This window comes from Lactuca saligna, chromosome 7 (genome assembly GCF_052625555.1).
Source record: "Lactuca saligna cultivar CGN05327 chromosome 7, ASM5262555v1, whole genome shotgun sequence".
NCBI lineage: Eukaryota > Viridiplantae > Streptophyta > Magnoliopsida > Asterales > Asteraceae > Lactuca > Lactuca saligna.
Window position 1 is genome coordinate 12,938,919 of NC_136423.1, and position 22,388 is coordinate 12,961,306.

At 34.6% G+C, this 22,388-nt stretch overlaps 3 protein-coding genes across 3 annotated transcripts; all 3 read left to right on the forward strand.

Annotated features, from left to right (window-relative positions):
* Positions 1-1,184: 1,184 nt before the first annotated feature.
* LOC145004912 (protein SHOU4-like) lies at positions 1,185-4,016 on the forward strand. Its single transcript, XM_078963937.1, has 4 exons — positions 1,185-2,140; positions 2,816-2,971; positions 3,074-3,288; positions 3,440-4,016. The coding sequence occupies exons 1-4, from the start codon at positions 1,421-1,423 to the stop codon at positions 3,630-3,632; spliced, it is 1,284 nt and encodes a 427-aa protein (XP_078820063.1). The 5' UTR covers positions 1,185-1,420; the 3' UTR covers positions 3,633-4,016.
* Positions 4,017-7,164: 3,148 nt separating this feature from the next.
* LOC145003772 (EH domain-containing protein 1-like) lies at positions 7,165-11,176 on the forward strand. The gene is made up of 16 exons (XM_078962683.1): positions 7,165-7,371; positions 7,681-7,760; positions 8,297-8,365; positions 8,461-8,518; positions 8,624-8,679; positions 8,802-8,844; positions 8,930-8,991; positions 9,081-9,206; positions 9,299-9,401; positions 9,490-9,539; positions 9,622-9,750; positions 9,833-10,084; positions 10,177-10,256; positions 10,346-10,472; positions 10,620-10,763; positions 10,843-11,176. Exons 1-16 carry the CDS (start codon positions 7,287-7,289, stop codon positions 11,026-11,028), a joined length of 1,650 nt encoding a protein of 549 aa, XP_078818809.1. The 5' UTR covers positions 7,165-7,286; the 3' UTR covers positions 11,029-11,176.
* Positions 11,177-18,808: 7,632 nt separating this feature from the next.
* On the forward strand, positions 18,809-20,784 carry LOC145005819 (tropinone reductase-like 3). The gene is made up of 6 exons (XM_078964939.1): positions 18,809-19,055; positions 19,531-19,647; positions 19,771-19,905; positions 19,996-20,121; positions 20,213-20,314; positions 20,455-20,784. The coding sequence occupies exons 1-6, from the start codon at positions 18,918-18,920 to the stop codon at positions 20,602-20,604; spliced, it is 768 nt and encodes a 255-aa protein (XP_078821065.1). The 5' UTR covers positions 18,809-18,917; the 3' UTR covers positions 20,605-20,784.
* The last annotated feature ends 1,604 nt before the right edge of the window (positions 20,785-22,388 follow it).

Below are 22,388 nucleotides of genomic sequence, written 5' to 3' on the forward strand. Positions count from 1 at the left end.
AAGCAAGGCTAGAAGGACACGTGTGGACTTGCTGAGTTGCCCATGTGCACTCGACGAGTCGGGTCAAAGATTGACCATTGACTTTCGTTGACTTTAGGGTTTTGGTCAAGACCGACTTAAGAGAGTTCAGGGAGGGTAGAAGGGTCTTCTACCCAATTTTGAGAGATGAGACTATGAGAGAGCTCCGGAATGAGTAACTCCGTATTGTCACTTTAAAGTATGAGCCTGACAATTATACATAGACTCCTATTTCAGAAATTGGTACTCCGGATTGTAAGTTTGAAATATACGAAGATTTTTATTTAAGACCAGAGCTCCAGAATGAGTATCTGTCTCCGAAATCTGCTAATCCGGAGAAAGTGTTCATTTAAAGAATTTTTCATTTCCTAAGTATGAATACAAACTCACTTGATTTATTTCACAATCACAAACTATATGCTTATTCATTAATGTGAAAATAATAAAAACTAAACCTTAAAGTGAAATCCTTTTATCTAATCCTTTTATCTATTTATAAAGTATTTCTAATTCTACCCTCAATAAGTCCAACACATCCAACTCAATATCGTACCCACTTAATTATTAACGTGGGTTACCCAATGGGTCCATTAACTTTTCATCTCTTTTACAACCATTTTTCTTTTATTTTTTTTCAAAATTTGAAAGCACACAAGGGCATTTTAGTAAAACTCGTCTAACTTCATGTTTGGAGCAACGAACAAAAGACTGTAGCAGCAAGTGGAAGGGACAAAAGGAGACACATGTCATTTTCTTAAAAACTCACCCCATTATCGTCATTGTCATTCTTTGCTTACATATACCTCCTTTTAGTGCAATATAAATATAATAATTTAGTTAAAATATATAAATATTAAAATGTTATAAATACAATAATATGTATTTAAGTGTTTCAAGTAAATTAGATCATTTAAAAGAAACTATTATTTTGAAAATGTTAATGTAAAATAAAAAAATGCTAACACAAAAATCCATTTTCATCGTAAATTCGTAACTTATTCTGCTATGTTAATTGACTGTTCGATTTGTTAATTGTTAAATTAAAGGAATATTTGATGATGTTTTTAAGAAAGAAATAATAATTAGGTTCCAAATGCATCAACCATTTGTACTGTACAAGCATGTAATGCACTTTAAACACGATTCTGTTGGTAGCCCTTTTCCATCGTCGTTATTTTCTCAATCCACCACATTCATCTCTTTCACCTACAAACACACACTCTCTCTCTAAAAAACACAGACTCACACACTCTCTCTGTCTCTCTTCAACTTCACGCACTACAACACTTTCTTGAATCATACCCACGAAGAATTCTAATCTTTCTGCAATTTCATTCACTAATTCAGAGAAACGCATACTTTCTTTCCTTCTTTTTCGGTATAGCTTTACTGGATTTTGGAGATGGGGAGCAGAATCCCATCGCACCAGCTCAGCAATGGATTATACGTATCGGGTCGACCCGAGCAGCAAAAGGAACGCCAACCCATAATCGGGTCACGAGCCATACCTTATACCGGCGGCGATGTCAAGAAGTCAGGTGAACTAGGAAAAATGTTCGATATATCCGTTTCAGACCACCCACCTCCTGTTCTCAAGCCTCATCGTGCATCATCTTCTTCGCAACAGAGCAGCGGATCCCTTAGATCCGGACCGAATTCCGGGTCTGGGCCCATCCCTAAACGATTATCCGGGTCGGGACCGATGGTGGGGCTTCATCCAACTGGTTTACTACTGACCTCCGGCCCACTTGGATCGAGCGTTGGCCGGAGATCCGGTCAGTTGGAGCCACCGACAGTGAGTTCGAAAGGGAAAACTATTTACGGTTCCGCCGTTACGACGTTAGGTTATGATGACGTGAAGTTAGGGTTTAAAGTATCCAAAAAGTTAATGTGGATGTTGTTGGTGATCGCGGTGATTGGTTTGATGGTTGGGACTTTTTTAATGGTGGCGGTGAAGAAGCCGCTGATTCTTGTGGCGGTTGCGGGTGTTCTGGTACTCGCCGTCGTCGTCATTTTATGGAACTGTGCTTGTAAGAAGAGAAGATTAAAATCTTATTTACGGAAATACCCTGATGCGGAGCTTCGTGGCGCCATTGATGGCCAATTCGTCAAAGTTACCGGGGTAATTCACTACCTACACCCACACACTCACTCACACTTTCCATATATATATATATATATATATATATATATATATATATATATATATATATATATATATATATATAATTCACTGAAATTGTTAATCAAAAGAACAACCTTTATACAAAGTACAATTAATTATGCGTTACGTACAATGCTATTAAGAATTTACGTCTTTAAGACATAAACAACTCTGATAATCTGATTCTCCACATAAAAAATGTAATCTTTGCTTTACATATGGAACTCTTAAGTATGTTGGATGGGTGAATCCACTTGACATAGAAAATTAATAGCCATGATTGGTCCTTACTATAAATAGTATTGTATTAGATGCCAAGATGGTGGATTGAAAGATGGAATTTAAAACCGATATTGTACACCAATATATTAATCAATTATTACTTTTTCTGATCCGATTACGTATGGGCAATGGGGTCAGAAGAACTAAATGATAAAGTCCACTTTCCAAATAAGGAAATCATTTGCAGGTTTTCTTGTCAGGGGTGTTTAACTTTTTTGAAATAAAGTGAAAGTATGTTTGCTATTGAAGTGGTTTAAGGAAAGTATTGTATTCCCTTTAATAGGAAAGTCAAGTCTCGAGTGATAGAATAAAAAAAAAAAGTGAAAGTATGTTGCTATTTATCGCATGTAGGTAGTGACATGTGGAAGCATCCCTCTTGAATCATCGTTCCAGAAGGTTCCAAGGTGTGTTTATGTTTCTACGGAGTTGTACGAATACAAAGGGTGGGGTGGTAAATCGGCAAACCCTAAGCACCGATGCTTCTCTTGGGGATGTAGAAATTCCGAGGTTAGTTTACGTTAAGATTGACCGTTTGTCAAATGTCTAAAATACCCTTCAAGGAGGAGGGTAAATAAGGGAATTTTACATTTTGTTTCCTTTGATATGTAGAAATACGTGGCTGATTTTTATATATCGGACTTCCAATCGGGGTTAAGGGCGGTGGTGAAAGCAGGTTATGGAGCAAAAGTAGCTCCTTTTGTTAAGGAAGCAACGGTGGTGGATATAACCAAGGAAAACCGTGAGTCGTCTCCAAGTTTTGTAAGTTGGCTTGCTGATCGAAGCTTGTCATGTGATGATCGTGTTATGCGGCGCCTTAAAGAAGGGTAAGTTACTCACATAACAGGTGTGTTTGGTCTGTATTGGACTGAGACTGATGTTAATGAGACAAAAGTTGTACAGTACTGTGTTTAGCATACATTTTGATTTGTGCAATACAAGTAGGACTAAAACTGATTGTTTGTAATTGTGTTACAGATATATCAAAGAAGGAAGTACAGTTAGTGTGATGGGGGTCGTAAGGCGACACGAAAACATGCTTATGATTGTCCCACCAAGTGAGCCGATTTCAACAGGCTGCAGATGGGGTTGTGGGCTTTTTCCAACTTATGTTGAAGGTCTTGTGTTGACTTGTGACGAAAGTCAAACTGCTGATGTCATACCCGTGTAAAGCTATTCGAAGGTCTTCATGATGTTTCTTGCTTTAAGAATTTGCCATCCGGGTATATAATGTAAAATGAAAAAAAGTTGTAGAAGAGGCAACAATGAGACGATAATTTGAAGAGTATTTAGTTTTTATGTAAAAAAAATGGAAGCAAGATTGGGAATGAGAGCTCCAAGATGAAGAACAGAAGTGTATTCATTGGAGCAGATAAAAGAATTCCCATAAGATATTATGGAATTTGAGTTAAAAGTTATGTATAGGTGTTGGTAATGGGTTCAAAAAGTGAATTCTGAAAATATTATTTATTTTTTTGTGTATTTATTTTGTTAGGTGTATCATGTATGTGTTCGCTGATGATCATAATGCAAAAGCCTCTAAGTAGTTGGGTAATTTATCATGAAATTTGTAACAAAACAAACCTATGTTGGACAATGATGAGAGATTTTAAGTTTTAGCTTCTAAAAAGATCGAATTATAGAAAACTTTGTTCACAAGTACGAGCATGCGCATGAAACTTTTATTTTAAATAAAAACTTTTGATTCAAACGACATTATAAAATTTTATCTTAAACAAAATTTTTTAATTCAAACGCCATTTTAAACTTTTATCTAAACAAAAACTTTTAATTCAAACGTTGTTTTAAGTACTAGTATTGATAACTTTTGGATTTTAGAATTTATATTTTATGCCATTTAACATTTCAAAAAAACTTACAACTATTTTTATTAAATGTTTCTATAAAAAAAAAATTACACTTCCTCTTCTGTAATTTTTTGAAAACGAATGAATAACATTAAAAAGCCACACGACTAGCTAAACATCTGTAAGATTTCTTTGAAGTATTAAAATACAAAATCAATCATTATTAAAGGTTGTCACGTTTTGTTTGAGCTCAAATTGATTGAGCTCTCTATTTTATTGCCTTTTATAGTAGGAACTTAATAATTGTGGAGGTTTTGGGTTCATGTCATATTATGACATATAGATCCTAAGCCATGAAATTGCAAAATTCAACCGACAGTTTGACACACCAACCACACATGTATCAATAATTGCATCTTTAGTTTGTTCATTTTTCGAAATATGTGTTCTTTAATCTTTATATCTTACCAAAAATTTTGAACAAGTTATAAATTTTGAATTGTGCAAATACGTATCAACATATTTCTTCTAGTGATGCACTAGTTTGTATCACATAAACTTCATGATATTTTTTTTATTAGCCTGACTCTACGAAAAGCATCTCGTAAAGTCGTGTCATGCGCAATTAGCAATGAAAAAAAATATTAGTTAAGGGTCCATTTAGTTCGCATAATGTTTTAGAAGTAAATGAAATTTGTAAAAAAAAAAAAAAAAGAATCTTTGAAGGAATTGAAATCCAAAAAAAATCTAATAAGTTATGCATTGGTTCACATGGAAGATAATCTGATTTTTTGTTTGGCTTCCAAATTTGTCAAATGAACTAGAAAGTAAATTATATAAATATAACCAATATACATATTTATTTTATATCGGTAAGGTGTATGTATTGTATGTAAGGTTAGATTGGTTTGGGTCGAGGTGGGATGAATATGGGTGTGGGTGGAAGTATGATTGGTGATAAGGTGGGTGTAAGTGTGGGCAAGATGTGGTGTGGTGGGTTGGATACGAGTATGGGTGTAGGCGTAAGGTAAGTTGGATGGGATGAGGTATGATACGGTGGTGTGGATTTGTAAGCGTGGTTAGGTTGGGTTAAAAATGTGTTTGGATCCGCATATAGATAGAGTGGGATGGGTATAAGTGTAAATGTTGATGAAGATGAAGTGTAGTGTGTACAAATGATGATCAAAGTAGGTTCGTTGATTTTGAAGGCCCTATGTCAAAGATAAAAATGAGACACTAAATAAAAAATTTCTATATGTAAGCAAATTAAATTGAACATGACTAAAAAGTAAATAAGCTAACTAAAATGACACAAATGTAAATTTAGTGTTAAATATGTAACTTTTAGAAAAAGATTTAGCAAAATAGTTAAAAATGAGGGGCAAATTATGAAATTTTTTAGAATAAAACAGGGGTAGGATATGTATGCTGGAATTGAAATAAAATGGCTTGAAGGTAGCGATGAGCAGTTTGTGCCAAATCCTGATCCTGTATTGGTATCGTACCGGAACCGGTACCAAACCGTACCGAATTTAAAAATACGGGACGATACTTGATACTCCAAATACATGAAATTCGGGAATCGGTACCGCCTGTACCGGTACTAGTATCGAGTACCGGTACCATTCCCAGTATCAGTACCTGTGATGTTAATTCGGTTCGGTAGGTACCATTCCCGGTACCGGTACCTGTGATGTTAATTCGATTCGGTAATTGTGATTAACTTTTGTTCAAATTTGGTATTCGGAAAATCGGAAACGAGACGGGTCGGTATCGGTTCCGTCCTACGCTCATCCCTACTTGAAGGTGTGTACTATGGAATCAAAATAATACAAGGACAAGAAGATGAAACGAACTCGGTTGGGTTCAACTAAAACTATTGTACTAACCATGTGAACTATATACAATTTTACAAGACTTTTCGCAAAACTAATATATATTACGTTATAATCAACATTTAAAAGATAATTTAGACAAAACTTAGGTCTTATTTTTTTCGGGGCCATATACTGCACACTCGGTATCTCTCAGGAACGGACCTGATAATGATAATTTGTATTGATTAGATGAATTATAACCAAAATAACGGGGTGGTGGGAATATCTTTTTATCTTTTTTAATAAATATAAATAATAGAAATTTAAACTATTTGTTCTTAGGTAAAGAATGACAAATTTATTCAAACCATATAATTTCATAAAATTTAAAGAATTTCAATTTTTGTCTATTACGATTCACATTCTAATTCCTCCAATTTCTTTTTAAAATCGATGAACCAACATACCCTATGTTTTTTTTCCAACGGTTGCGTTGTTCGTAATTTGTTTGTCTATATTTGATTGGGATATGTTGTTCGTAATTTGTTTGTCCATATTTGATTGGGATATGAAGCTGATTAAAGCATAATTGTCAAGAATATTAAAAATATTAAGATGAGTTTTATCCGTAACTCAATTATGTAAAATGTCTATAGCACTTTTAAATTAAGGTTGAGAGGGAAATTTGAATAACTTTATAGTAATTAGATTATTAAGACATGAAATATCATGGGACCACTTTTTAGACTTAGTATAAAAAAGGCGCAATTCAATAATTCAAATACGATTTAAAATCAAATCATGATGAAGAATATCTACCATCTTCAATATTTTATTATACATAAAAAATTGATATATTATTTGTCATCATATATATATCATAGTTTTAATCGTAATATTTTTAATTACTTATTTAAGTTTTATTTATATGATACATAAATATATAAAATATGATTTGGGACTCAAGAAACCGAAATAAATATGTAAAATATGATTTGGGACCCAACAAATCGGAAAGAAATGGCACTTGGCAACGACGTCGTAAGGCTACTTTGGTCCTATAACAAGGGGGAAAACAGAAAGCGCAAAAGATGCAATTTCAAATTTCCAAACCCCAAATGTTTATCTAAAACCCCAACAAGAAGAGTAGAACTTCAGACATCGATAACTTTTTTGGTTTCTTCCAGTTCATAGAAGAAAATGGTGATTGTATCAGGTGCGATGGCTACTTGTTCGAAGGAGCATCAAAAAATCTATCAACAATGGTTCAACTATGTCGATTCAGGTTGTAATTCCATTTCATAGTATTTAATTAGCTTTTTTCAGGGTTTTAATTCGTAAATCATCTAAATTGAATCATTTTGCACTCGTTTACATCTTGTATATCAGTATATGTGTGTTTAGTTGTTTGGTTATATAGACGAACTATATACGTAGTGGTTTAATCTGTGCATATTGTATGAAATTTCTACTGAATTCGTTGTATTTGATCTATATCACGTACACACACACAGTGGTCTGCGTATGATTGTATTGGATATAGTACGGATGTATATGTGAGTGTATACTTATGTTTGTGCGTTATTATATGCAGATGGTGATGAGCGGATAACAGGAGATGATGCAACGAAGTTTTTTGCTATGTCGAATATTGAAAAATCTGAACTTAAACAGGTTAAATTGAAAACTTGCTCTCAAATGATAGACTTGACTTGACGCATTATGTTTTGCCCTTTTTATTATATAACATTCACATGATTGATGCTGAAATGGAATGAAATCAAACGAGCAAAGTATAGAGAACTTTTGCCGATGAACTTTTGCAAAATGGCGATACTAATTTTTCTTTTCCTTGTGGATTCAATGTCTTCAAAATGTTTGTAGACCACACTGTTAAGTCAAATTTGCTAATGCCTTTTGTAAGAACTGATTTGTCATCCAAAAGTTAGCTTCGATGCAGAAGTTAATGAAGTTATCATTCAGAAATGTAGCTGTTGACATATACTCTGTTTGCAACCAATATTCATATATGAAACATAACCAACCTACATGTTGGAGTATTTTGGGGATTTTTGAGGCTTAGTAATATTTTTTGATATATAATTATTCTTGTTCTATAAACATACTGAAGTTGGAAACTAATATCCTAAAAGATATCTTTTTGCAAAAAAGATTTTGTTCTTTGATCATGGTTATTTCCCTTTTTGAAGGTCTGGGCAATTGCAGATACCAAACGCCAAGGATTTTTAGGTTTTAAAGAGTTCATCACTGCTATGCAGGTACTTCTGCAATCTTCTTTTATGTTTTTTCAATATTCACACTACAATCTTACCTTAGCTTAAAGTTATTGACTTATTATTTTGCTTGAGAACAGTTGCTCTCTTTGGCACAATCTGGTAATGAAATAAGTGCAGAATCACTAAGAACCGGAGGTATGTCAATCTAACTATAAAATTTATGTCCTTGTTAGAATTTATTTATTTCTACAAGTAGATAATATTTCATATTATCCTTGCTTTGTTTTTTCTTTCTAATAGTTGATCTTGAGTTTCTGCAACCTCCACACATGGAAGGTCTGGATTCACTTCTGGTGGTAAGCAATAACAATAAGCATAATTGCATAAAGCATCCAATTTTTTTTATAGTTATAAAACTTATAATTGATATTATGAAACCCTTTCTTGTATTAATGGTTTATTCTTCTCCCATACCCAGAAACATAGTGATTCAAGAACCAATGGTGTCCAAGAAACATATGGTTAGAGTACATTACATGTCTCATTTTTATGTCACAAAATATCTTCCTATTAATTCATTATGCTGGTTGCTTTGAGATGATGTAGGCAGTTTGACTGGTCAACTCGTGCCACCAAAGAATTTATTTACTTCAAAACTTAATAAAAAGGTAGTTTGTCACCTTTTTGTTATTCACATCTTTATACAGATTATGAGATTATCATTAAACATGATTTCCTATATTTCTTTCTTTTCTAGACACCTCATCATGCATCTCTTGGTAAAGTCACATCCATAATTGATGGCTTAAAGAGATTATACAACGAAAAACTAAAGCCACTGGAAGTTGCTTATCGTTACAATGATTTTGCATCTCCTTTATTGGTTAGAAAACCATAAACATTTTTAAAATTTTTACTTTATATATATCTCTTCCTCCAAATAGCGACTTTAAATTTATCAATCTTCATATGCAGACAAATAGCGACTTTGATGCAAAACCTATGGTAATGCTTCTTGGCCAATACTCAACTGGGAAGACAACATTTATTAAACATCTTCTCAAAAGCAACTATCCAGGTCACTTAATTTTCTTTAAAAATTATATATATACTCCTATTTTTTTTTAAAATGTACAATTTTTATAATCTTTCTTTTACATGTACAGGAGCTCACATTGGTCCAGAACCTACAACAGACCGATTTATTGTTATTATGGTAATATACCAATATCAATATATTATAAATATTTTCATTTTGTCGAATGATTACATTTTTTTTAATTGTCATTGCTATGTAGGGTGGACCTGATGACAGAAGTGTGCCTGGAAACACTATTGCTGTTCAAGCAGATATGCCTTTCAATGCCCTAACAACTTTTGGAGGCGCATTTCTTTCCAAATTTGAATGTTCTCAAATGAATCATCCTGTAAGCTCATAATTGGAGTTTCTTAAGACTACTCTGTATGTATTAATGTATATCTATACCTATATCTGTAATAAATTTGCAGCTTTTGGAGCATATTACATTTGTGGATACTCCGGGAGTTTTATCCGGAGAGAAGCAACGAACACAAAGAAGTTATGATTTTACTGGAGTGATAAAGTGGTTTGCAGAAAGATGTGATCTTATTCTCCTTTTGTTTGATCCTCATAAACTTGATATAAGTGATGAATTCAAACGCGTGATATCGTCTTTACGTGGTCAAGATGATAAGATTCGTGTTGTACTTAACAAAGCAGACAAAGTTGATACCCAACAAGTAAGAATTAGAATCAAAATTTTAAACTTTTCAATTGAACCCCTTGAAGTTTGAATCACTTGGCATGTTTGGTCCTTGTTGTTTTATTGAAGTTGATGCGGGTTTATGGTGCGTTGATGTGGTCACTTGGGAAAGTACTCAACACGCCTGAAGTGACACGTGTCTACATTGGGTATTTTATTTTTTATTTTTTTCTCTTTTTTGTAATATTGTTTCTTCTTTTTTAAATGTTTAATTTTGTTGTGAAAATTATGTGAACAGATCGTTTAATGACAAACCGATGAATGAAGAATCAGTTGATTCCATGGGGAGGGAGCTTTTTGAAAAAGAACAGGATGATTTACTTGTGGATTTAATAGACATTCCAAAGAAAGCTTGTGATCGCAGGGTATATTATATATATATATATATATATATATATATATATATATATATATATATATATATATATATATATATATATATATTTTTTTTTTTGGATTTTGATGGATGTTAAAAAAGGATTTTTTTTTTTTTTTTTTTTGGTAATTTTCAGATTAATGAATTTGTTAAACGTGCTCGGGATGCAAAGATACATGCTTACATAATTAGCCAGTTGAAGAAAGAGATGCCAGCTGTGATGGGTAAATCTAAAGCTCAACAGAAACTCATGAAGAATCTTGAAGAGGTTTTTGCAAAGGTATTTGTGTCTTTGTAATGAACGTACATTGGTATTTATTATGTTTTAACATTTTTTTTTTTAATTTTGGAAAATGTAGGTTCAGAAGGAATTTCATCTGCCAGCTGGCGATTTCCCGGATGTGGAGCAATTTAGGCAAGTTCTTGGAAATTACAACATTGATAAGTTTGAGAAGTTGAAGCCGAAGATGATTCAGGCTGTGGATGATATGCTTGGATATGACATTCCGGATCTCTTGAAAAACTTTAAGAATCCATATGAATAAAGCAACGAATTTATGATGGATTTCTCATCCATTTTCTCCTTATGTTTTTTTTTTTTTTGAATTTGATGTCAAATGTTTTTGGTATTATTGCATAAATGCTGCCCATTTTTGAGATGGACTTTGAATGGAAATTGCATGTGAAATTAAATTCCTTTGTTTGCTGTTTGGTTGGGTTGGTAGATTATCGTTTTCATGGAATATTTGTTGACGTGGCAATTTTTTATTTTATAAAACACTTATAAATGTAACTTATTATTATTTTTTTCTGACTTTGCGTGAGTGAAAGAGTATGCAAGTAAAATAATCATTTCCGACTTTTAGTATGCAAATCAAAATGGAGTAACCGAACAATATATATAATATTACCATTCGTTGTTTTGTATGTTGATAATCACGGATATTTTTATTGCAGTCGCATCAACAAAACGTAATTGCTTGTTTTTAAGATGTGGTATAACATATTCTATAGGCAATTCACCGTTAATGTTCGAGTAATTGGATATTATAGACTGAAAATAAAATATATTAATATATTCATTATTAACCAACCTGCATCAAAGTATCTAATAATAATAAAATTAACTTGCAAACATATTCATAACAAAAGAAAACATAATTGCAACTAATCTATTATAAAAGATTTGTCTACATTTGCTATGCTCCTATATTTCGAAGTTCTATTTGCTTTTAAATTAAGTTTTAACACTCTTCTTGATTTTTTTCTTAATTTTATAGGTACATTTGTTGGTCTATTTATTTTATTTTATTTTGCAACTCTGCATGTTGGTTTTTTATCTGTAAAATCAAATTCCAAGAACACTTTCGTAAAAATAAATTAAAATTATAAATTTTTGTTTTTTGATTTTACCTTTATCGGACACAATTTCGAAAGCTCTTGTAAATGGAATACAACTTCATCGTCCATAAAGCCTACTTTTTTTTAACATTCACGCAAACTCGTCTTTGGACTAACATGGGTTATTAAAAAATAATTACAAAAAAATGATAAGTATAGTTATTCCAGATTGATATCCCGTAACATTGTAAAATCCCAAAAACAGTGATAAATTTTTTCTTGTAGAAAAAAACGTTAATCCCAAACATCAGATGTCTCAAAGTCAACCATGATACAAAATGTCAAATAATCAGAGTAAAAACAATCATAAGTGCAAAATCATGAGGGGGATGCCATGTCATCATGCTGGACCCTTCCATTTCGTACTGCAAGTACCTGAAACCATAAACAAAAACTGTAAGCACAAAGCTTAGTGAGTTTCCCAAAATACCACATACCAAACATATAGTCGGGCCCAACCATTGGGTATATTCCAACCCAATATACAATAATGGGATTATCCCTGGGGTTTCTTTCAACTCATCACATACTCATGGGCCTAACCCTGGGGTTTCTTTCAACCCAAACATAAAACAATGGGCCCAACCTTAGAGTTTCTTTCAACCCAAACATACAATAATGGGCCCAACCCTGAGTTTTATTTCATCCCAATCATACAACATGCAAGAGTCACAAAGACAACTAGCATCCTACATACACAATCAAGTGGGCTGAAATTGGTGTCTTCGACCCAAATAAGAAGACTCACTTCTCAGAAAATGCTCAACTGCTACTGCTCTCATTGTCAGAATACCGTTGCTACGCACCACCTATACAATCATACCAGATAAACCCTTAGCTATTCTTCCAAACTAGGTGGTTGTCCACAAGTCAACTTAAGTCGAAAGTCAACGACGAACGTTGACTTTAGTCGACCGCCACGTCGTGGCCTTCCATGTCCCTCAAACATTTAGACAATCACGATTTTTCCAGTCGCCATATCATGGCGACCTAATACCATGTGTTGGCATTGGGTTTTCAACAACTTAATGGGTTAACCTGTTTTCTTCGATCATAAGAGAACCAAAGCTTAAATATGGTCCGAAACAAGGTCTAGAAGGATAAAGTTTCCAACTTTACCCAAAAAGACCACCCAAAAGGTCAAAATCTCAAACCCTAGGTTACCAAAAGGCTAAATAAGAGATGACTTCATCCATAAAGCACTTATTCCACAAAGTCCATATCTCATACACTCCATAAGGGTTTCTAATACCAAAACCATCATAAAAGTTAGAGATTTATGGACATGCATGTCCAATGCATGTCTTAAAACCCTAAAGAGTAAAAAATAAGGGTTTTTGATAAAAATCACATGTATGGCTTAACAACTCAACTACACCTCATATACAAATCATTAATCATACCAAAAGGTCTAGAGATTCATAATGTTTCAAACTTTATGATATCTCACCACTCCAACTAACTAGAACAAGAAGATTAAGGGATAAAACTCAAGATCTAGCAACCTATCATGATAAAAATCGAGTCTTGGACTTCAAAGAGTGCTAAAACCAAGAATGAGGACTTACTTGCTGAATCTTACCTCATTTCTTCTTCTATCTTCCTTCAAGGACTTTAAAAAACACCAGGAAGGGCTTAAATATAGGAGGAAGGAAATTAGGGTTTCTTATATCTTAAGGAGGCTGATGGAGGATGAGGGTAAGCAAACCCTAGCCTCTTCATTCCTTTAAATAGGGAGCAAAACCTGAAAAATATGATTTCTCACAAGCCAACTGCCACGCAGTGGCCATATACTACCACGTCGTGGCGGTTTAAATGAAACAAGCGATCTTATCTTGAGTTGTTACGCTCTGGTGCCTCCACCATGCCGTGGCAAACCCTAAAATGCCAAAAATTGAAAACATAAAGTACATTGGGATCCAGATGTTAGAAACATCATTTTCAGAATAGTTCATCGGTTTCTGGACCACATTCTTCGTGTTCCGAACTTACAATACCATTCTAGAATCCCTATAAATCCTATTTACGGACTAAAAGAACGGATCTGAAACACACTACAAGGTACTTAAATGAGATTCATACACGTACAGTTAGAAAAACATAAAAAAGGATAATCCAGATTCGATCATAGTATTCCGGAGTCGTTCCTCGTATTCCGAACCATTCCGGAATATGTAAATCTGTTTATAAAATCAAATGGAAAGTAACTAAAATAGTAGAACTTACTTGGTTTGACGGATTGTAACACCTAAAACAGGTTTGACTTGAAACCCTCAAAAAAGTTACATTTTTATATAAATAGTCCCTTGAGTACGCTGGGCGTACTTATGAGTACGCTTAGCGTACTTTGTATGGTTTGTCGCGGAGGAGCTGGACGTACGCTGGGCATACGTGCCGAGGGTGTAAACCCTAAATTTCGGACTTGTGACCTATTTAAATGTACTTAACCCACATAAGCCTCACCCTTATCAACCATCTTCACCTTCAAACGTTCCTGGAAGCCCTAATAGCCTTTATGAGTGCTTTTTGAGCCTTAAGAGTGCATTATGGTCCTTTTTAGTGTTCATCCCAAGAAGAAGAAGTGGTCAAGCAAGCTTGGGACGATTTGGTGCTTCAAGAATCTACATCTTGGTCATCTTGTAAAGCTTCTGGAGGTAGAAAGTTTGCATCTTTCCACTTAAATCTCTAGATCTAGCTAGGGTTTTCTAGTTTTGTCCCTTTGGTTAATTTTGGACCTCCATTTGTGAGTTAATCAACTTTAAGAGATAGGAATAGCAGATATGAGGTCCCTTGGCCCTTTAGTATCATAAAAATGGATTCTTGATGGGAGTGTTGGCCTCTTGCATGTGTTAAAGACCTTTGAAAGGTCTTAATGGAGGTGTTGGGTGTATATGAGGCATGCAAAGGCATAAAGTTGCCAACTTTATGCCTTAGGACATCTTAACAAACTTAGATCTTGATTTTGGACGTAAAGGAACCGACTATTAAGCACTTAATGGAAAAATTGCTTAATCTGGTAGTACGTTGGGCGTAACCTAGTGTACGCTGCACGTAGTCCCAAGACCCCAGTACGCTGCACGTAGTAGGACGATACGCCAAGCGTACACATCTTAGTTGGGCCTGAATCTGTGTTGGGCCTTTGAGCCTTTGGGCCTCATTTGGTTATTGGGCATGGTGGTATTATGGGAATTATTAGTTATATCATCTATTATGGGCCTTGGACATATTGATTGGGCCTTATTGGGCTAAGAGGCCCATTAATGATCTTGGACTTGGACTTTGGGCCCATTAACAAGGGAAGGATAGTTGGGCCTCAGGAAGGGTGTGAAGTGTGGGTTTCTTTTGATTAAGTAAGGTCCTGACATTGATTAATATTATTATTCAGCACAGAAGGTTACAGACTGTTAGGAGAGCAGCTTTTGTATTCAGCAGACAGAGGTGAGTCTTCTCACCATACCCATGGGTCTAAGGCACCAAGGTCGGCCCATTATGTGATTATGATATATGTGTTAGTCATTATATGATTTGATATGATATGTGACTGTGTGTTTTGCATGGAAGACCCCGGGGGGAGCCCGTGGCATTGGATGTAAGACCATGTGGGGTAGCCCATGGCATTCCTAGGTAAAGACCATGTGGGATAGCCCATGACATTAGATGTAAGACCATGTAGGGTAGACCATGGCAGTCCTAGGTAAAGACCACGTGGGGTAGCCCATGACATTAGATGTAAGACCATGTGGGGTAGCCCATGGCAGTCCTAGGGAAAGACCATGTGGGGTAGCCTATGTCATTCTTACAGGTTTTATGTATGCATGGCTTATGTGATATGTGTGTAGCTTTAATAGCTAACAAGATATATGTGTATGTGGATTGTGTGTGGTATGTGGGGAACTCACTAATCATTTTGCTTACAGGTTGTTGATCTGTTTCAGGTACATCTGATCCCAAGGTCAAGGGCAAGGCGTGATGGCGCGATGTGCACTCTATCTCTCTTTCACTGATATGGTTTGGGGACACTCTGATGTTTTAAAAATAAAATTGTAATGAGTGGGGATTTGAAAACAATTGTGTTTGGGATTTCATGATTTATGCAAATGTGTTTGATTAATTAAAATTCAAAATTTCTTTGTAAAATTTGGGTCGTTACACGAATGTAGGTCCAAAATGCGGGTAGATCGTGCTTCAGATTTTTAAATTCCGGAACACATAGTCCGGATTTTTGTGTGTGAGACCCGTATATATATATATATATATATATATATATATATATATATATATATATATATATATATATATATATATATATATATATATATATATAGGAGTATGATCAAATGAGAACACCAAAAAGGTTGAGAACGCGAGAACAAAGTATATTCATTTGCGATTTCATGTATTCATTTGTGGAGAAATGATAAATTTTTACGCCTTTAATTTCAATTGAAGAGAAAAAGCATATTCATGTTGATTGTGCGTAAAAATTTATCATTTCTCCACAAATGAATACATGGAATCACAAATTAATATACTTGTTCTCGCGTTCTCAACCTTTTAGGTGTTCTCATTTGATCATTTCCATATATATATATATATATATATATATATATATATATATATATATATATATATATATATATATATATATATATATACCATTCACATACAATATTGGGCTTGAGCCGGTTTTAGGTCCGCAGTGACCTATTCCGGAAAAAATTGTTATTCTTCAAAAAAATAAAACATTAATTAATATAATAGGTTGGCGAAGGTTATTGTTTCAGTTGTTAGTTTGGACCAGTCTGCTTTTGTTAAAGGGAGACAAATTTTTGATGGGCCTTTTCTATTGAACAAGGTGGTTGCTTGGAGTAAGGCTTTGAAAAATCGTTTTATGATTTTTAAAGTGGATTTTGAGAAGGCGTATGATTCTTTGTATTGAGAGTATCTTTTGGAGATCATGCATATTATGGGATTCAACTCTATATGGTGTGACTGGATAAGGGAGCTTTTGAGTACGGATAGGGCTTCGATTTAAGTGAATGGTTCTCCTACTGATGAGTTTCATATTTATAGAGGGTTGAGACAAGGAGATCCTTTGTCTCCGTTCCTTTTTATTTTGGCGATGGAGGGCTTTCATGTTGCTTTGCTTAAAGCTCATCAAGTGAATGTTTTCCGGAGAATTTCTATTAGTGACATCCATATTTCCCATTTGTTTTATGCAGATGATGTTGTCTTGCTGTCTTTTTGGGATCCATATAATGCTAAACGCCTTAAAGTCAACTTGCAAAAAATCATGTAGATTGGAGTGGGAGTTTCTTATAATCATGTGAAGTTTGTCGCTAGTAGATTGGTTTGTGCTCCAGAATCTCTTCCCTTTTTTCATTTAGGTGTGCCTGTAGGCCAAAATATGGCTCGGGTGTCGGCTTGGTCTATTATTGAGGATCGTTTCCGTTCTAGATTGTCGGGTCGGAAAGCGAAAAGTCTTTCTATTGGAGGTCGTCTTACTTTGATTAAGTTAGTTCTAGGAAGTTTGGGTGGCTATTTGATGTCCATCTTTATGGCCCCGATTTCTGTCTTCAATTCTTTGGAGGCTCTTTGGTCTAGATTTTTTGGGGTGCAGATTTGGAAGACACACATATGCATTGGGTTTGTTGGGATAGAGTTTTAGCTTATAAAAAAGATGGTGGACTTGGAATTGGAAGTCTCTTTTCTTTTTAACCAATCCCTTCTCTTTCGTTGGCGGTGAAGATTCTTTCATAACCCTGATTTGATATGGGTAAGGGTGGTGAAAGCTTTGAATGGTGCTGATGGGGGTTGTTCTTCTCTGTCCTTGACAAGAGGGTGGCTAGGTCCTTGGAGTGGGATTATTAGGATGTTAGTGCAGCTTAGAGACCGGAGTATTGATTTGCATTCTTTTTGTCCGATTAGGGTTGGCGATGGGATTAAGACTTCTTTTTGTCATGATGTTTGGAAGGGTGATCAGCCTCTGGTAGTGACTTTTCCTAGGATTTTTGCATTGTATCTCCGTCATTTTGTATCGCTTCGGGATAGGGTTTTGGTTGGTTGGAGTACTGATTCTCTCGGGCGAGTTCCTAGGGGGGGCATTGAGCAGACCCAACAGGTTGCGTTTATTTATTTGATGCATGATCTCCGACTCCATTCTTTTCCTGATTGGTTGGGGGTAGTCTATTGATGCTTCTGATTCTTTTTCGATTTCGTCAGCTAGATTGTTTATTAATAGTGGTATGCTGTTTACGGGTGGGTGCTAAACTAGATTGAACAATTGGGTTCCTATCAAGTTAAATATTTTTATTTGGAGGCTGAGGTTACATAGTATTCCCACTAAAGTGAGTCTTTCCCGTTGAGGAGTTATGGTTAATTCCATTATGTGCCCTATTTATTCCATTACGGTTGGGTTTATTGACCACTTTTTTGCAGATTGTAGTCATCTGAGTGATATTTGGTATCAGGTTGCTATTTGGTGGGGTGTTCAAATTCATTTTCGGTTATCCATTGATTCTATTATTTCTTGGTCTGAGTCGATTGTTTTGAGAGGCGGTCAAAGAAAAGCTTTTTATGTGGTGGTTCTGAGTACTTTATGGTGTTTATGGAATTTTCGTAACGCTAGTATTTTCGGAAATTTTTTTCCTAGAAATCCTTTATTTTTGATGAAGTGGTTGAAATGTATTTCTTTTGGATTTCCAATAGGTGTAGTAAAGCTAAGATATGATAACTTCTTGGTTTCATAACCCGATTTTTGCTTGTAATTTGTTGTAATGTTTTTTCTCTAACTTCTTGCTAGTTTTTTTAATAAAAATTTTTGCCGTTTTAAAAAAAATTAATATAATTAAAATACAATTCACAATGATTAAATTACTAATTTCTATAAAACATCGGGTAAGTCGGATATACTTGTTGTTAGATTTCTCAATTTCTCAACAATTTAAAAAATATTAAATCTCTAAAATTGAAAGCGACAAAGAAGAAAGAAAAGAGAGATGCCAAACTAGAAAGAAGCGAAGCATCAAGAACAATGGAGAAATCGAAGATCGGGAGAAGATTTGAAGGGAAAGTTGCCATAGTTACAGCTTCAACTCAAGGCATAGGCTTCAGTATTGCTGAACGACTCGGCCTTGAAGGAGCCTCTGTCGTCATCTCATCTCGGAGACAGGTTCGTCTCCACCTACTTCATACATCTTTCGCCCTAGTTTCGTTTCATGAATTTGGCTCAACTTTGCAATCCTTTTAACTTTAATTTATCTAGGTATATCTTGAGTTCGAATTATATGAATTCTATATGTTCCACCTATCCTTTAAATTTTCAACATTTGTTGATGATCTCGTTTTGGTTGCTGGAGAAAAGTACCCATGATAATTCGGGGTTTTCCATTGTGTTACTAATTTTGTTATTTCAATTTCCATGCGACGAAGTGAGTAGTTTCAAGTTTCAACCATATGAGTTGCTAATTGGGCATGAAAATGATCAGGATTTCTTGATCTTATTCAATCTAATCGACTTTCATACATATATTCGAGTCAAAATTAAGCTTTTTTCAAGGTTTCTTGAGCAATTTTCTACTTAAAAACACCAATCTCGTATTTTCAGACTTGTTTGATTTGAGTTCAAACTGATAATCAATTTTCAGAGAAACGTTGATGAGGCAGTAAAAAAGCTGAAAACACAAGGAATTGAAGCGCTGGGATTGGTATGCCATGTTTCTAATGCACAACAAAGAAATAATCTTATTCAACAGACACTTGAGGTGAGAACTTAAACTGATTTTCTTTAACCAAGATCTCATTGAGATAATCATGTACCATTTTCCTGTTACTTTCTCAAATATTTTTTAAGCATAATTTTATCTGACTTTAGTTTAATGACACAGAAATACGGGAAAATAGATGTAATCGTGTCCAATGCTGCTGCAAATCCATCTGTTGATGCCATCCTTGACACCCAAGAATCAACCCTTGACAAACTTTGGGAAATCAATGTTAAAACCTCCATATTGCTTCTTCAGGTATACTCCCTATTATATATATAAAGAAAAATATATATATTTTTATCATTCATAAGTCTTTCTTTATATATCTTTCTAATGTTTTTACAGGATGCAGCTCCCCACTTAACAAAAAATTCTTCAATTGTTTTCATTTCTTCTATAAGTGCTTTTCAACCTCCATCTTCCATGGCTATGTATGGTGTCACAAAGACTGCTCTTCTTGGTCTTACCAAGGTATTATTAAACTACATATACATATTTCAGTATTCGTATTTTCTTAAAAATTATTTAATTTTTTTTTTTATTAATTGTTATTGTTGTGTAGGCGCTTGCAAGTGAGATGGCCCCACATACTCGTGTGAACTGTGTTGCACCAGGGACTGTGCCTACACACTTTGCTAGTTTCATCACTGATAATGATACCATTGTAAGCCTCTTCTTCTTCTTCTTCTTTTTCTTCAAATATAATTATATCTGACATATAAAAGATAGAAAAAAAATGCATGCATTTTGAAGCTTAGTTCATGTGTTTTGATGAAACTGATTTAAATTTGTTTGTGTTGTTAGAGAGACGCCATTATGGAGAAGACACCACTCAAGAGGCTAGGGACGGTGGAAGACATGGCGGCAGCCACCGCTTTCTTGGCATCTGATGATGCTTTGTATGTAACCGGTGAGACGATTGTGGTTGCAGGAGGAATGTCTTCAAGATTGTAATCCTCTTTTATTAAATAAATAGGTTTCTTTTTTCTAACTTTAAATGTTTATGTTTTTTTTTTTAATTGTATGTTGTTAATTTGAAAAGTAAAGATATGATGTCATATGTGGTCTGTATTATTGATAATATGATAGTTGGAAAGGAAACAAAGAAACAAAGGAGAGAGACCATTTGGTGAAGATGTCTACAAACCGGTGAGAAGATGAGGCAAGGATAAAGTTGTATCTAACCCATTTTTACCTTGTCCTGAACCAAATCTATATCGATCTCGATATGCTTGGTTTGGTGGCGTTGACCTGAATTGGAAGAAAGGTGCACAACACAGACATTATAACAATAAATAATGGTGGCATGACATGTAGGTTATTGAAGTTTCACAAATCACATTTTGAATCCAAGATGTTTCTGTGATTGCATTTGCAACTTTGTGTATTCGACTTCAACACTCGATCAAAGAAATGGTTCCTTATCTTTTGGACAACCAGGATAAGAGGTTATGTTCGAGAAAGATACAATTTTCAGAGGGAGAACGTTCGGTGGTGAGGCAACTAACTCATCAATATCTGAATATGCAGTAAGACATGTGGCTAGCTGAGCAAACAACCGAAGTCCTTATCAATTTCCACGTATATAACTGAGAATTCACTTGAGATAAATCAGATGAGGTTCTCGAGAATGGTGCATAAACATGCATATTTGTTGAACTTCATATGTGAGATCTGATCAAGTAAAAGATAGGTATTGTAATGCGCCATTAAGGCTTCAATAAAAAATTGAATCAATAGTAAAGAATTGAATCAACAACCGGGGGACTTAGCCATTAAGTTTGGCTAACGTGTCTACAACGGTCTAAGCAGGCTTGTACTTCAACATTGTTGCTCGATCTAAATATCTATAACATACTTTTGTTAGGAGATAAACATGCATATTTGATCTTTTATGACGATAATGTCAAGACAGTAGTTCAAATCGCCTAGATCGGGGAAAATTGGTGGTGAAAATACCAATAACCAGTCTCATGGGACTATCTAATGAAACCTTCAGAACAATGTTGTCAATATACAAGATAAGATATGCAATATGAGCACCTATCTGTATATGAAAAGTGAAGAATCGCATTTGCTGTTAGAAAAATCAAGATAAGATTGTTGGTGATTTGATATCATCAATATTATCTAAGCAGATACGAGTGAATTTTATGGAGGACGATGAAGAAAAGAGTTTGCAAATGAGGTTGAGTCATCGATTGTTTCAAGAAAATTGTAGGAGGGTGGATTGTTTGGTGTGATGGAACCAAATGTGAAAGTTGGTTCATCAAATATGATATGTTATGAGATGATTATGTTGTTGGTGGCTAGGGCGTGTCATTTATATCCTCGATGGTTGGAGGGATATCTAAGAAAGTTACATGGTGTAGTTCTTGGAGTAAGTTTATGAGAAGTGATAATGTGTGGGTAACAGACATCCAAACACACATAAGCGAGTTGTAGTGCTTCGACCAAATGTGTGTGTGTGTGATTGGAGGGGGGGTAAATGAGCATGAAAAAGAAAGAGGTCAAGCTGTATTATTGCTAGTATCGAATTTCCCATTTTGTTAGGAGGCCCGAGGACAGGAGAATCAGAAGTAAATGTCATTAGATACACAAAGTTGATTGAATTGGACATTGTTGAATTCCCTACCATTGTCACAATGGAATGATTGTATTTTTTAATTAATTTTTGACATATGCTTTAAAGTGGAGAAATTTAGAAAAGTCGTTTGATTTCATACACAATGGATATA

Bases quoted from the DNA above. Each gene is read 5' to 3' on its own strand.
- LOC145003772 (XM_078962683.1), top strand. From the start codon at position 7,287: ATGGTGATTGTATCAGGTGCGATGGCTACTTGTTCGAAGGAGCATCAA. The intron at 9,207-9,298 runs GTTAGAAAACCA...CTTCATATGCAG, and splicing joins ATTTTGCATCTCCTTTATTG to ACAAATAGCGACTTTGATGC. The intron at 10,257-10,345 runs GTATTTTATTTT...TTATGTGAACAG, and splicing joins GTGACACGTGTCTACATTGG to ATCGTTTAATGACAAACCGA.
- LOC145004912 (XM_078963937.1), top strand. From the start codon at position 1,421: ATGGGGAGCAGAATCCCATCGCACCAGCTCAGCAATGGATTATACGTA. The intron at 2,141-2,815 runs GTAATTCACTAC...TATCGCATGTAG, and splicing joins AATTCGTCAAAGTTACCGGG to GTAGTGACATGTGGAAGCAT. The intron at 2,972-3,073 runs GTTAGTTTACGT...TTTGATATGTAG, and splicing joins GGGGATGTAGAAATTCCGAG to AAATACGTGGCTGATTTTTA.
- LOC145005819 (XM_078964939.1), top strand. From the start codon at position 18,918: ATGGAGAAATCGAAGATCGGGAGAAGATTTGAAGGGAAAGTTGCCATA. The intron at 19,056-19,530 runs GTTCGTCTCCAC...ATCAATTTTCAG, and splicing joins TCATCTCATCTCGGAGACAG to AGAAACGTTGATGAGGCAGT. The intron at 19,648-19,770 runs GTGAGAACTTAA...TTAATGACACAG, and splicing joins TTATTCAACAGACACTTGAG to AAATACGGGAAAATAGATGT.